The sequence below is a fragment of the Epargyreus clarus genome, unplaced genomic scaffold (genome assembly GCF_041222505.1).
Source record: "Epargyreus clarus isolate Ecla_fem2 unplaced genomic scaffold, WU_Ecla_fem_2.2 ptg000019l, whole genome shotgun sequence".
Taxonomy (NCBI): Eukaryota; Metazoa; Arthropoda; class Insecta; order Lepidoptera; family Hesperiidae; genus Epargyreus; species Epargyreus clarus.
In genome coordinates, this window is record NW_027332227.1 from 8,027,010 (window position 1) to 8,042,645 (window position 15,636).

The 15,636-nt window shown below is 35.9% G+C and overlaps 1 protein-coding gene across 4 annotated transcripts in view; it reads right to left on the reverse strand.

The window, feature by feature from the left end:
- CAP (Cbl-associated protein) overlaps positions 1-15,636 on the reverse strand; it is a 184,797-nt gene that overhangs the window by 147,906 nt on the left and 21,255 nt on the right. For all 4 annotated transcript variants that reach the window (XM_073083493.1, XM_073083494.1, XM_073083492.1 and 1 more), the window contains one exon: positions 14,073-15,125. In XM_073083493.1, the coding sequence (XP_072939594.1) occupies positions 14,073-15,125 (1,053 nt within the window). The remainder of the gene's footprint in view (positions 1-14,072; positions 15,126-15,636) is intronic.

Below are 15,636 nucleotides of genomic sequence, written 5' to 3' on the forward strand. Positions count from 1 at the left end.
CAAATGGATCAATTAGGAATATCAGAGTATTGCTTTTACTCTTACCTATATATCCCGTGATGTACGCCAACACAAGCGAAATTCCATAGGCTTATCGGAAAGACCGCACCTAATAAAATATTCAAATTGTAATGTAATATTAAACTATCTCACTTATTACGAGTAAATTATTTTTCGAGATAAACCTTCTTTAAAATTTTCGTATATTTCAGAGAGAACATAAAAAGATAGACAGACGTACAAAACGATTTTTAAGGGTTTTCCAATTCGTTATAGAACCCTAAAACAATAATACCAACTACGCATATTCACATATGCATGCACGACACGTGCATTTTCTTGGTCAACACAATAATTTTGTATTAGTGAATAATAAAAACATCAACTTTCATGGCTTGTCGCATCTAAAGTAAAGCTTTTGTTGTCAATATGAAACTAGAGCATTCAGTACCACTACACACAAACGCCTTTAAATTGCCCTCAAAACGCAACCACATTTGGGTGCGTAACAAATCTGGCCACACATAGAATTGTCGGCACAAATACAGAAAGGGCAAACATTATAATGTGCACATTTCCGTGCGTGCACTGTGATTGGCATACAATATATTGTCCAAAGACAAGGTGTGGCAGTTTAACTGCCCGAGACGAAATAGGCAAACAGTTTGAACCATCAATCACAGCTATTTGTCACAGTATTCTATTCAGCTCGGTTTTATTAAGCGATCAAAAGTAGGACACGTAAAATAGGTGTCGCTGCTATTATTTGTCACTGTACCCCGCCTTATTAATTGTTATTGTAACTCAGATTACGATTGCATCTTTTAGAACACTTCGGACAGTTTGATATAATTATTTGATAAATGTTTCATACCGTTGGTCAATTATAGGTCGATAATCGTACCCTTCGTTGAGTTTTTACGTTTTGACAAAAAATGATTGCTTTTGTTTTTGTTTACGCATTTCCCATATATTTCCAGTCAGTTTTGATACAATCCGCTAGGTGTACTGATTGGAAATGTATGGGCAAATACATAAACAAATACCAAAACAGTCATTTTTGAAAACAAAGTAAAAACTCATACTAAGGGTACTGGCAGCTTTTTCAAATTTTTCATTTCAAAACGTTCCATTTTTCGTGAAGCGAGTCATGTTTGTTCTTTCTATAAAAAGATATACAAAAATAAGTTAGTGAGTGACATCTACACTACTGTTTTACCGGCTTCTTGACTTACAGCGTTAAATTAAAAGAACGTCTAAATATATTAATCACTCGTTCAAAGTGTTTTATGTTTAAATTGTTTCTGTTATTCAGTCGATCATAATTCTGATCGTCTTATAACTTTTCATCAATAAATGCAGAAATGGACCTCACATAAGCATCTTGAAACATAATGCGGAGTATGCTAGAGTCAGTATGGTACGAGGAGGCAACATCTTCTTCTACAGTTTACAGCGGAATGGTAACCGACTGACTTATATAAGGCAACCATCTTGTCCTAAAGAGTGTCAATGTATCTGTGATCGGCTGCAGGTAGGTCTCTTGATCTACAGAGAGTCGGTTATAGATGTGCAGACTGCAGTGACTACATACTATTAGGTTGGACTGCATGATGGTTAGCTACTTCGATCTTGAATAAAGACAAATTATTATTACCAACTGCCAAACTTAAAATTTATAGCACTGGTCCCAATTTCATGTGTGTAAAAATTTATAATAAATTGCCAGGAAAAATAAGATCAACCAAAAACGACAAGGAGTTATACGCCAACCTAAAGGAATACGTAATAAAAATGCATATTACAAATTAAGCGAATATTTAGAACAAAAAACAAATAATAATAATAATTACAAAGAAATAAATACTAATTAAATTAAATAATGTTGTAAATCTGATATCAATATTTAATTGTTAATATAAATCGGCCGCTCTCATATTCATTGCTACACCCATTGTGGGTTCATGTGTTACTAGAATTGAAAATGATTTTTATAGAACAATTGTAAAACCATGATTGCAATAAAGTATTGAGTATGGAGTATTGAAATAGTTATTTATTTCTTTGACCTTATCACCGAACGTCACAAAGGTCGCAAGCATCGGGCGCGGCGTTCGCAGCGTCCTGCCATCCACAGTTCCGTTCTTCCGTTCCTTTTACGGCCCCGTGCTCTTGCTAAACGTGACCTATCAACCTATTTCTTTTACTTTTGTATACAGCTAATCAGTGTGAGCAAAGGTTCGGCTTACTAGACTCTTGTATCTTCAAAAAATTGTGAATAACTTGCATCAACGTTAGCTACTTGAGTCTTAACAAAAATAGTTATTTATTTGACCTTATCACCGAACGTCACAAGGTCGCAAGCATCGGGCGCGGCGCTCGCAGTGTCCTGCCATCCACAGTTCCGTTCCTTTGACGGCACCCGTGCTCTTTCTAAACGTGACCTATCAACCTATTTCTATTACACTTGTGTATAGGTAATCAGGATGAGCAAAAGTTCGGCTTACTTGACTCTTATAGTTTAAAAAAAATTGTGAAGAACTTGCATCAACGTTAGCTACTTGATTCTTAACAAAAATAGTTATTTATTTGACCTTATCACCGGACGTTATAAAGGTCGCAAGCATCGGGCGTGGCGCTCGCAGCGTCCTGCCATCCACAGTTCCGTTCCTTTGACGGCACCTGTGCTCTAACACACTTGTGTACAGGTAATCAGTATGAGCAACAGTTCGAGTTATTAGACTTCAGTCATCTTCAAAAACATTCCAACTCTGACACAAAAGCTTACTCATGTATTTCCGTTTGACGTTAAAACAAGCGTAACTTAAAACTTCAAAACATTAAATGTAATTTACCTCTAGGGTTTCATAATTTTAGTTTAATGCAGTGATAGCCTAGTGGTAAAGAAACTCGGTCCCTCGATCAAGGGGTCCGAGGTTTAAATCCCGGGCACGCACCTCTGATTTTTCAAAGTTATGTGCGTATTAGAAATAAATGATCACTTCCTAAATAGTGAAGGAAAACATCCATCATAACATCATCAAAACATCATGAGAAAACCTGCATACCTGAGAGATTTATAAAAAAAAATCTCAAATGTATGTGAAGTCTACCAATACGCACTTGGCCAGCGCGGTGGACTATGGCCCAATCCTTCTCATTATGAGCGGAGACCCGTGCTCAGCAGTGGGACAGTAATGGGTTGATGATGATGAGTTTAATGCATTATTAATGTTTATATTTTCCCCCAATTTAAAAAAAATGTAAATAAATAATTAAACGTTACATACAAATAATGTAAATCGAGAAAGACTTTATATTATGTCTTGGTTTATAGAAATCATAGGTAGAGGTATAGATAGTAAGATACTGTCTTGTTTTGGTAGACAAGATGAAAATGATCAAATTTAGATTCTTTGTAGGTTCATTACAGAGTGTAGGATATTTAAAAGTTGTAAAAAACAATAAAATCATCTGATATTTTTCAGGAATATTTCTTTTAATTAGAACATTAACCCGGGAAACGATTGCCCGATTGAACAAATTTAAATCAATTAATTTAATTAATACCAATGAAGCTTTTACGCACCGGTATATCACAGGCGTTACAGACTCAATAGCTAATCAGTTCATTAGTTAAGTGCTTAATTTATTAGACGATATATGAACATTCAAAACATACAAATATAGACATTAAACAAATATGAAATGGATTTTCAATCTGGTACTAAATAAACGTAAACAATACAAAACTATTTGCTCGCTGATATTTAGTTACAATGGCATGGTTGGTATTTGTAAATGTTATCCTTTTTAAATACCGTAATATTTTTACAAAAATATAATTAAATTACTGAATCCTTATGTTATGATACTAGCATTTAGGCTCTGGGCTTTGGGCTCTGCCGTATAAAAATTGAAGTTACTTTCAAAATACTTTATCACTTATTACTAATATTATGAAGAGTTACAATTTGTTTGTAGGCACTGTAAGAATAGTGGTTAGATACTCGGCCCCTTAGTCGGGGGTCTGTCGAATCATAGGGACAGGGTTTAAGCCATCCATTCGTTGACCAAGTGCTGATTGATAGCCTTTTTTTCCCTCTAGACCTCTTAGGTCACTTCCCACCGTTTAAGCAAATTAAAAAAAAATAAGAGAATCTGCCTGGAATTCGTACCTCGCACTCCCTAGGCCACCGCTGCTTATAGAAACTCACCTGCGTTCTATTTCTAAATCGACTGCAACAAATTGTAGTGTAAGTAAACTTCAGTGTATATTTTAAACCGAACATATCAGAGTGCAATGACCCAATACAAATAAATACTTGCCCACAATGTTAGCAATGGACGTTACAATCGCATACTGAAATCTATATTGTAACATATTAAATCAACTAGTGTAAGTCCGGATACCATTGTGCTCCAACAAAATAAAATAGATCTCTACAACAGCGACTAATTATTTCCAAAAGTCTTCTACCTTTCAAGCAGGAAGCTAACTCTCGAATAAAACTCATAAATATAGCCTATAGTCACACCCACAATTTAGACAAATCCAACGACACCTCACATGTTTAAATACGTCATGCTGTTTCGACTGTAGGGCATGCCTAAGTTGAAAAACATTTCACGCAGTAGAAGTATTAATGACAAGATGGTAATGATGGTGTTGATGTCAAATTTGACACTGATTATAATGAGCTTTGGGTTACATGTACGTTGTTGAGAAATGCCCTTGTACTCTAAGGTATCTGGTTACAGCATTCACTGGCAAGCATTATTAGTGTACATAGTATTATATTACCGTTTTGATTATGGACAAGTAACAAAATCTATATCAAAGCTCTTGATGAAATCAAGAACAATGTTTGATTATCTTCTTCACTGCTCTTCTGAGAGGAAAATCGTAACATATGATTTTAGACTCAAATTATCGCGGAATTGAGACATTTTACTATCGTAACATTGAAAACACATACCTACTTCCAGTAAAAGCCTTAACCCACATTAAGATAGCATGTATTTGTATAGCAAGAATGCGTCAGGCCATGTCCTGTTATGGCAATCATATAAAATTATAGGTTATATTGGAATTCGTTATCGAATTGACACAGAACTTCATTCGCTTATGATCTCTCTTAAAGTCTTTCATATATTTAAATAACATTGAAGCACGTATCTATAATATTCGCCTGTTTTCGAATAAGGCGGACATTCGAACAATACTTAGCAGGTTCATCAAAGGCGATTATTATCACATTTCTTCCTTAAGAAGAATCAGCAATATGAAATGAATTCTGCTAGTATATCTGAAACAGTTACTATACCCTAATAACGGTGCTGAAATTCTTATACAGCCGAAATTGATGGAAAATTTTATTACATTAGGTATATGCAAAATTGAGTTCGCACTCTGTACAATACCCAAAACGGATATTTAAAATTCTAAGACTCTAGGATATAAATTACGTTATAGAATAATGCAAAAATTTACAATATACTTTACAATTTTCATAACACGCTTCATAACAATTCATCAGATAGGTAGTTACAACCACAAAAATAACGAACTTCAAGGAATATTACGTTACAGAAAAACCGCTGGGTTTCATATTGACCAAGAAAATAAATCAATGATAGGCAAATATGAAGCTGGAATACCTAAAAAGGAAATCTCCACCAACGTAAGTTATCCTAACCCAACAATGTTATTGCAATATCTCGCCGAGATTGAAGGGTCTTTTTATCATAATTTCTATGAAGATCAAGGGTCCACACAGCGCAAAACTTGCAAACTCAGCGCGGATATTCAAAATATTCGGACCAGATGAATTATATTCACCACTTTATCGTGTCCGATTCTTTTATATGTTGCGGGATATTATAATATTTTTACATTTTAATAGGTGATGTATTTTTTATATAATGTAGGAGTAGCAGACGAGCATGCAGTCCATCTGATGGAAAGTGGCTACTGCCGCCCATGGACATCTGTAATCAACCCCAGATAGGATTACATTACTACGGGAGGTTGGCCCCAGATGCGCCGCTACCCCTGAGGACTTAGCTGGAACGCCTCGGATAAGTAAGTCTACTTTACCAAATGCTTCAAACTAGAACACAGCAGCGCTTAACACAGCTGTAATTAGGCAGAAATAGGTGTGGCGGTGGTGTCGACGGAGTCGAGCCACAGAGGTGAATATTTGTATAAGTAAATATTTATTTCTATAGCGAGACAGCGAAGGATGTCGACATTGTCAGCTGACATACATGAGGCGATATCGCTCATACACATTCCCAGAAAAATCTAAATAGGTAAGCGTAGCGTCTTTTCATTCTTCAAAACTTAAAAAGCCCGGTCTACTAAACATTTTTTACGATATACATTTTAAAGTGCGCAATATATTAGACATTCCATTTAAGCCGGTGGGATAGTGTTCCGACGCTCCAAAATATGCAGTTTACGACGTCCCTCCTAACCCTAATCTTATATAACCCACAATATAGAGCCTCCTATAGTGTAACCTTAAACAGGAATAATGGTTTTGTTAGTTCATGAAATTTTACCACCGGCTTTATAATATATGCTCGAACGGGTTAGCCGTTAGCTTTTGTGTATTGAAAATATTTTTGGTAAAATTAAACTCATTTAAAATGCAAGGTGGTGTAACGGGTATGGTTTTATCGGACCCAGATCAGCACCTCACCTCAGTACAAGTGCGGCTTAACCTATAGTGCAGGGTGTGCAATGCACAGGCGCCGCCGTCTCAGGGGGCGCCGCAGTGCGTCCTAAGCTAAGCTGTTAAGAGCATCGTCTTGGACCATAATGAAAAGAAAAGCCGTAACGAATACCATACTGTAAGCTATACCTTTTTTTTTTTGTTTACGAGGGGGAGACCTTCAAAAGGTACCCGACGACGTGGGAGCGACGCCGGGTTATGTGGGATTTTTACTGCAGTTTAACCCCCCCGGTGGCCGTCCTCGGCGCTTGGTGGAGAACTCCGTGATGTCCGATGGAATACAATCGGAGTCCTCCGAGCGCGATGCCCCAATCGGGCTCTTCCCTGGAGGAGCAGTTATAAAATAGCTTGTTGGAATATGAAAAAACTTTCTTGCTACTAGTTATAGATTTGGTCAGGCCTAGGGGGCGCCAGGGTTTCACTGCACAAGGGCGCTACACGAGCTAGAGCCGCCCCTGCCTCAGTATGTCTAGCGTGAAGCAGTTCGTGCGTTTCGGTGGAAAGGTATAGATGCTATCTGTCTTACATATGATTTAGTCCACCCGATACGGTTTTATGTAGAACCCCAATTCTAAATGTAGTTTATTACATATGTCCATTTCAATCAGCACGCACCTTCAAATATGGTTACTAAAATTTAATATGTATTGTTGTTATTTTATTTTTTTATTATATTTACTCCGCAATAAAGAAAATACGAGTATTTTAAAACGTATTTGGTTTAAACATCTCTCGGCAAACCGAAATAAATTTAATATTGTACACCGTTATACTTGGCAACCTAAAATAGTCTGCCTAATTCGAAACGACACGACTATTAAGTACTATGTACCTACTTACTAGAATATTAATTTCACCTAGGTTACATTTACATCGTCCCTGTAGTCCCGGGACCAGAATAGGGCTACGGTATCCCCTGCCTGTCGTAAGAGGCGACTAAAAGGGGGCTTCCGGGGTTGCGGGCGGCAAGATTGAGAGGACTCCGGTTGCGTTCCGTAGGAGATCCCGGAGTCCTCTTGGCAACGCTGAGGACGGCCATTGGGGGGGTTTTAGTGCGGTAAGAATCCCACATAACCCCATGTCGCTCCCACGACACTGGGTACCTTTTGAAGGTTTCCCCCTCGTAAACAAAAAAAAGGTTACATTTACGTACCCTATAACAAAGCCTTTTTATTTAGTTTCATTACTTTGTTATACATATTTTCTGGAAATTATAAGCAATATTACCAAAATAATTATAGTTCAAAAAACTAAAAAACACGCTTTTATGATAAAATCAACTAAAAAGTAGAAAATAATTTTCAATCTAAGAATCAATTAAGGAACAGTAAATAGTATAATTGTGGAAAAAGTGTGGGGTGCTCCATTTATCAGGTTCGAAAAGCACCAAAAGTTCATTTTATCATAAAAGCGTGTTTTTTAGTTTTTTGAACTATAATTATTTATTAATTTTTAGTATTTCTCGTTATAGCGACCACCATTATTCATCGTTTGTAAAAAAGATAAGTGTCTATCTATTACGATTTAAGAGATAAAGCCCAACGACAGACGAACAGACCGCAGAGGGTTTCGTTTTAACCTTTGAGTACGGAATCCTAAAAATCATTCTACAAGAGGTCATTATAGATATGTTTCAGAACATTTGAGTTATAGGGAAATAACATTATTATTTTCTAAACTAAAAATCACAATATAAAAGTTACGCCTATTGAAACTAAATAGCAATAATTATTTGCAATCTAAAGTTGCGATGAACTTTGCTGAAGGTGCTTGAACAATCTCGCCTCGAAAATCGTTAATCCTGAGGATGTTGATAAGGACAATGGTACAAAATTATTAATGTTTAAAATATTGAATTGTCATCGGTCCTTAATAAGTATGCCAAATTTCGAGTTAATCCGACGTTTTGAAGGGGGTTAAAATCATGTTCAAAGATTCCGTTACATACTAACATACCAACATACATACGTCTGAAGCTAATAAAAGCGTGTTAAAAAAATAGGAAAATTAATAGCATTCATTCTCCTTTCAGATGAAAACAAATATGCCGATAGAAATTGGTTTATGCCGGTGGTATATGAAAATTAGGCAGCCATAAAAAAGAGGTTGAACATTCAACTCACTTGGAAAAAATTATGAACAGAAATTTACGAGCGTCGAACCTTTTTCATATAGAGCAATAAAACTGCGTATTAAGTTCAAGAAAAGGTGCGAATATGACGCATTGTTCTCCATATAATATAGTACACTTGTTTGTTTTGACATTTTTTGGCTATATGTAAGTAGTAGTTTGAAATAAATTGAAATTTTCAGTATGTGAATAAAATTGCATATCGACGTAACGACTTTAATAATTTTACGGCGGTACGATTAGTACCTACTGTTTTCTATAATAATTTAGGGTAAATAGGTGCCTATGGGCTGAAACAAGTTAGTTTCATTAAATAACTGTCGTAAATTTAGGATATAATAAGTTAGATTATGTTGCGCTCAGGGTGTTAAGAAAATTGTGTAAAAAGAAACAACTACGTAACTTTTTACAGCATTACATAAAGGAAACTTTTACTAACCAGTTTTCTCGGGCGGTGGCGTGAAAAACCTCTTAATTTTCGTGCTCTTCTTGATATTGCACGTTAGCCGTTCAATTGCTTTTAGTATCTTCTTGCTGACCTTGTTAATAGTTCTGTGTTTCGGATCGGAATACTTCGTTCGCGGACCGCCGCCGACGGTTTTCTCACAACCCGAGTCAGCGCTGTCATCTGATTCCGTTGCCGATGTGTCAGACACAGGGTGGAATATATAAGGGCTACTTGCAAAACAAGGGGAATTCATGATTCCTTATTAAATGTTAGATAAACTATTCATTATTTCGTAACAACGTGAATAATTTTCACGGAGATTCCACACTAATTCTTGTATATTTTGGTTTTGTATTTAAAATCTAAAACACGACTTATCACGGCGGAGTCTAGACAAACGTTGGGTAAGTCGGCGACGGAACTGTTAAGAATCGGGACCTCTATCCAGAAGCCCTATCAACCGTGACACCACTCCTTGACCAAGCCTAAGACCTTGACTTCTCTTGCATCATTTGTTTTATGGCACGTAATTACTCATTGTGCAATAATACACTATATATAACTGTAAATGTTAGGTCTGTCTGTCGCTGCGTCCTTCGACGTTTAATACAAGACACTCCCAGAAAAGACGATTAGGTGAGTATTAGCATTACATGAAACTTAAGGAATTATAAATTTAATAATGAAATATGTTGATATTAATTTTATTTGATTACAAAAATCAGTCGTATTTTGAAACTGCAGTAGATATAGTACTCCTTACTAGACAGTAAATTAGTCGAGACAGTAGTATCTAAATCTTCATTAAGGTTTCTGTTCATCAAGAGTAGATTAAGCAGCTTAAGTCGACTGGGATAATTAATTTTATGTCGAAGTAATTGAAAACTAAATTTGAAGTCATGTCGGACAAATGGGTCACTAAACTATAAATATTAGGTAGGTATATACTTACTCATGTTAATATTAGTTCTGAAACTGTATTCGGTTATTCGGTGAAACCACTATTCGGCGCATCTCTACTAATTTACATAATAATATACATACTTAACAGGTAACATTTAAATTATTTTCATATAGATCAATAAATTAAGTACCTACAACTACCTACAGAAAATACAAAACCCGTGAAAGAATTTTAGAACACCTAACACTTTTTATGAAACATAAATAATTATTACAATGATTTATTCTCTTCATCCAAAATAAATCTAAGGTCTAGGTACTAGAAAGTTTACGGTAGTACTATTTAATTTCCGACACTCATTTTTAAAGCGCCTGAAAGTTTTGACTAGCAATAAAACATGCAGCAATTTCTGCAGAAGTAGTCGCCTAGCTAGATTGCTATTTCCTTTTCCGTTGCGCTCCCTGATAAAATGTGACAACCATAAAATATTCTTGCCAAAATTTGAAAATACAACTTGGAATATATTTTAAGGTATATTAAAAATTACGAGAGTAACTCGTAATCATAGAAAAAAATTATGTTCTTAGCTAATTTCGATATTTAAAATAATTTTAATAATGTCCAAATGGCAATCTTTGTTTTAATGTAGGTACTTATCCGAGGAATAAAACGATGTTAATGTAGATATACCTGAATTGTTATAAAGATAATTAAGGTAAAGGCAGAGCAGTCGTAATTTAGATAAATTCAATCTTTCATTCCAGAACTCCGTGTCAGAGTATGTTAAAACAGAAAAACATGAACAATGTGTGAGACTTCATACTACCATCGAAGTTGTGTGAAGTACACGTGTCTGTAACCGGACAGCACAGTGGACTAGGCTATTGTTATTCTGAAAGGAGACCAGTATCTAAAACTGGAACAGTAGGTAATGAATATTGGGACGGTATTGAAAGGACGAAACGTCGGCGTTGTCTATAGACATATGAAGTAAGGAATTGCACTCCTTGTATAGAATTCTAAAAGGTATCACGACCTAAAGGTTTTCAAAGTTACAAGGGAAGGCGAAGGATACACTAAAATGGAATCATGCAATTAATCTTAACCAACAAAAAACACGAATCAATTGAAGCCAATTAAATCATTTTTGATATAACATTCTTCATCAGTTATTCAAGAAAAAACAACATAAAAGGTATACTTTCTGTACCCGTTTTAAAATTTATTTCCCAAATTCATAATGATCAAAAGCGTTTGAAAATCTTAACTCACTTATTAACATTGTTTCTGCTGATGAAGCAATTACGCCAATCAACTGAAGAGATAAATGACACAAAGAGGTCTTTGATAAAATTAATTGAACGATGGAATTTTAATGTAGCCTTGAAAGTAAAGTAGAACTATGAAGGAAGTGTTGTAATTGTTGTTCAAAGTTAAACAAAGTGGGGTGTAATCTGATTTTAGATGCGTGATTGTTCTATGTTGCATGTCTTGCCTGTTACCGTGCTTTGGAAGGCATATTCATTGTCGCCAATCCCATTTGCGATAGCAAAAGTCTAGTAATAACTAGACAGCACTCCTAATACAAAATCAGAGGTCTTAAGAGCGGTTTGAAAGCATCCGAATAGGATTGGTCACTGGTCGCCTTACGATCCGGTAGTAGTATAAGAAAAATATTGTAACTGACAATTTGTAAGTGCCGCCGTTGGCCTATACTAAATAAAATAAATATATTTCATTTTATTTCGTTTCATTTCACTGCTAACTGGTAATGCAGCAGTGTAGTTACTAGAGTAGTCATTCCTCAGTTGAGAAGAGATATTTGCTCCAAGTAATGAGGCACAGAAAGAGTTGTAGGAAGTTGAAGTTATACCATGTATATCGTGGATGCCATAAACACGACTAATACACGAACACCCAGACCGAATACAGATATCTGATTTTTTTTAAATATGATGTCTGGCCAGGAATTCGACCCGGAACCCACTGCGCGTCATACCGGTATGATGACCGCCACCGCCATGCGGGTAGTACTTGTATTACATAAATATGAAAAAAAATCTCGAAAGTAACTTCACTGTTCCATATGAACTCGCATTAACCCTTTATAAGTATTCCACTGTACCTACCAACCTTTACGTTTACAAAAAAAGATCCTTATAAAACGTGAAGTATATTATCCGAGCCACAGATGTGTAATATGACAGACGCAGAGGCATAAATTCGCATTCTAACGGAACTAAGCTCCTAAGGTACCGCCCTTCCGCTTCCGTATATTGTGTCTCCTTTGAGAATTAAGTGAACTTGCCAGTATCTACAATGTATACTTCGTATAAAAATATAAACTTATTTTGATTCATAAAAGAAGCATTAACTATGGTTCGACCGGTGAACTACTGGGTGTGGTAAGTTGAAGGAGACAGGTACTTCTCCGAGGTGTTCTTTAACTTAATCCTCAGAGGTAGAGGCGCATAATTATGGTCGACAGACAGTCGACAGATAGGAATGTTATCTTATATGGGGTTGATTATAGATGTCCATGAGCGTCCACAAGGCGTTAAACAAGGATGTATAACGTGGAGCTGTACCCTTACCATGAGTTTTTACGTTTTGAGGAATATGACTGTTTTGGTATTTGTTTACGTATTTGCCCATACAATTTCCAATCAGCGCTCCTAGCGGATTGTATCAGAACTATTGTGTCAGTAACGTAACATTAAGTGTCTAAATTGACAAAATGGCGCTTTATGTTTTGTCTCCCTTTTTTGCGAACATGTGAGGTAGACAAAAAGACTTGAGCACTTACTTATTGTTACGTTTACTCAGTCTACTGAAGCAAACGGAACAGAATAATGGATTGAGTAAACGTAACCTAAAATTGTGGGACGTTTTAAAAACTCATGGTGGGTACTGTTCTGCGTTTCGGTGGAAAGGCTAGGACGTCGTCGGACTTACTTTTTTAGGCGGTCCCCATGAGTGGCAATGTATCTTTGATCGATATCAGGTAGACCCCTGTTGTACTCGTATATAGAATTGGGTACTTCTTGGTTTGGATATTCTTGAGCAGCAGTGACTACCATATTTGACCACTGACCACTGTGGACTGAACTCTTTTGGTTGCGCTCTATTGCCACTTTATACTTATAAAAAATATGTTCTGGTTATATATTTTAGTACTATTATGTAATTAACTAGAGATAAATATACCAAGGTATCATAAATATTAAAGTCATAAAAACGGTAATACTGTTACACCTAATTTAACACAGATCGTTATGAGTCCTACCTACTAATATGTATATTGTAACACATTATTACAGATGAGTGCCGGGAGTATTAATTTAATTTCTACCGGAATCATGCTCCTCTAACGAGCCTTTTCCGTTTCCGTTAAGACGTCTACTTCGAGAGATGCCTTCGTAATGTGTTGATGTGTGAACTAGTTAAATATAAGCTGTTACGAATGTGTGTAGCGTATCTAAGTCTTAAAACCTAAATCATTGTCCTATGTATAACACATTAACACACATATAACATTTGTGGGAAGGAAGACATGCTTTTTCCAGACATTCCAGTTTCTTCTTCCAGGAGTCTTATCTTGTGGTTGGTAATAATTACTTACCATCAGGTGGACTTATTGTCTTAACGCTTATCATTAGCCATATTATAAAAAAGACAAACAAAGCAAAAAAGGATCTTCATAGTGTTATTTTAAAATATTTCTTGTTGTACACAGAATAAAATGAAGCTTTATTTACCGAACTACCTAACATTAAAAAGAAAATATAATATGTCAATATATATTGTTATTACAATTATATACTAAAATTGAAAGAAAATAGTACTTACCTACAGGCGTGAAGTCATTATAGTCTTCTCGAAGTGAACGATGTGCACTTGTTGTAGACAGCCGTTGCCCGGCGTGGTCCTTGCGATCAAATGTATCAAAATAATTACTTCGCGACTGCGTTGGCGTAGACAGTCCTCGCCCATTCGGAGATAAGTCTATTTTAATATTGTATTCCCTTTTAGGCGATTCCTTATAAGATTTCTTATTTCCATTACTAGTATTGGACAAACCCAATTGTCTTCTTTCGTTATTTTCATCACAAGACTCGTCACATGATCCGTTAAGAACAATCTTCTTTATTGTTTTCACTTCTTCAATTTCATTTATTTTATGTTCGGTTATTGTTGAATGTTTAGTCACTTCTTCGCGCGAGTGAAAATCACTATCGCTTTTCGAGTTAAAAATCTTTTTAGAGTCAAATGCTGAACCGTTCATTTTATTCTCTGGATGCAAGTACTTTTCAAAGGGGTCACTGTTCCTCTTTGTTTCAAAAGGATTCTTTCCGTTTTGTGCTACGTTGTTCGATATACTTTCACCGTCCAAATACTTGGCCTTAGTTGCGTCAGAGTAAGGATCAACTTTACCATTTGTGCTGTAATTTGATTTAATAGATTCGTATCCACTACTATTATGTGTGTTATAGTTTCCTGTACAATTAGGACTAGGGTCGTAGGCCATTGAATAAACTGGCGGTTGCAATTCCGAGTTAAAGTCTTCAAAAGGCGAGTCTTTAGATTTATTATTTGATTTATTTCTATCTACACCGGCGAGCGAGGCTCTACCATTTGGTACGGGTAGTTTGGAAGCACTTGAGTAATTTGAGGGTAATGTTGTATAAAAAGGATTCGTGGGATGAAATTTGAGCGGTTCTTCAGTAGGGGCGATAGATTTTACGAGTGGCGTTGAGCTGAGAGTTGTTTGCACCGAGTTGAGTGAACGCATGGGGGAAAATGTCCGATTATGAGGAGATTGAGAGGGTCGGATTGTGGCGTACACCGGCGGCTGTGGTGTTGCCCTGCCGCTATTAACCTCCGCCATTATTTGCGATGGTCCTGAAACAAAGAAATATTCTTTTAATAATGTACTGCTAATATATTTTATATATTCCTCGGATCTTAATTTTATATATCCTTCGGATTTTAATTCAGTTGATGAGAGTTTATAAATTCCATTAATTAATATTAAATAATTTTAGAAAAACAGGCAAATAGCCCTACATTTCAGCCCTACAATTCAGATTAGTTTTAGAGGTTTTGTGGATTTAACTTTTGTTCAGTGAATTAACATGTATGTATGTATTTTGTCTTGGTTTCCGCCACATTACTTACTGGCGGTACCACATTACTTTGCATAATTGGTTTAGAAAACCCTTTCAAACAAAATACATAATATTGCATAGTACCTATATAACAACGAAAGCATGAGAACGTCAGAAAAGTCAAATTTTAAGCACGGTTGAAAAAAGTGGTCATGAATAGCGTAAAGCCTGCTTTTAACTAAAACGTAATTCTTATATGCCTGAAACCCTATACAATGTAGAGTTCACGCGCTACGAAAAACTAA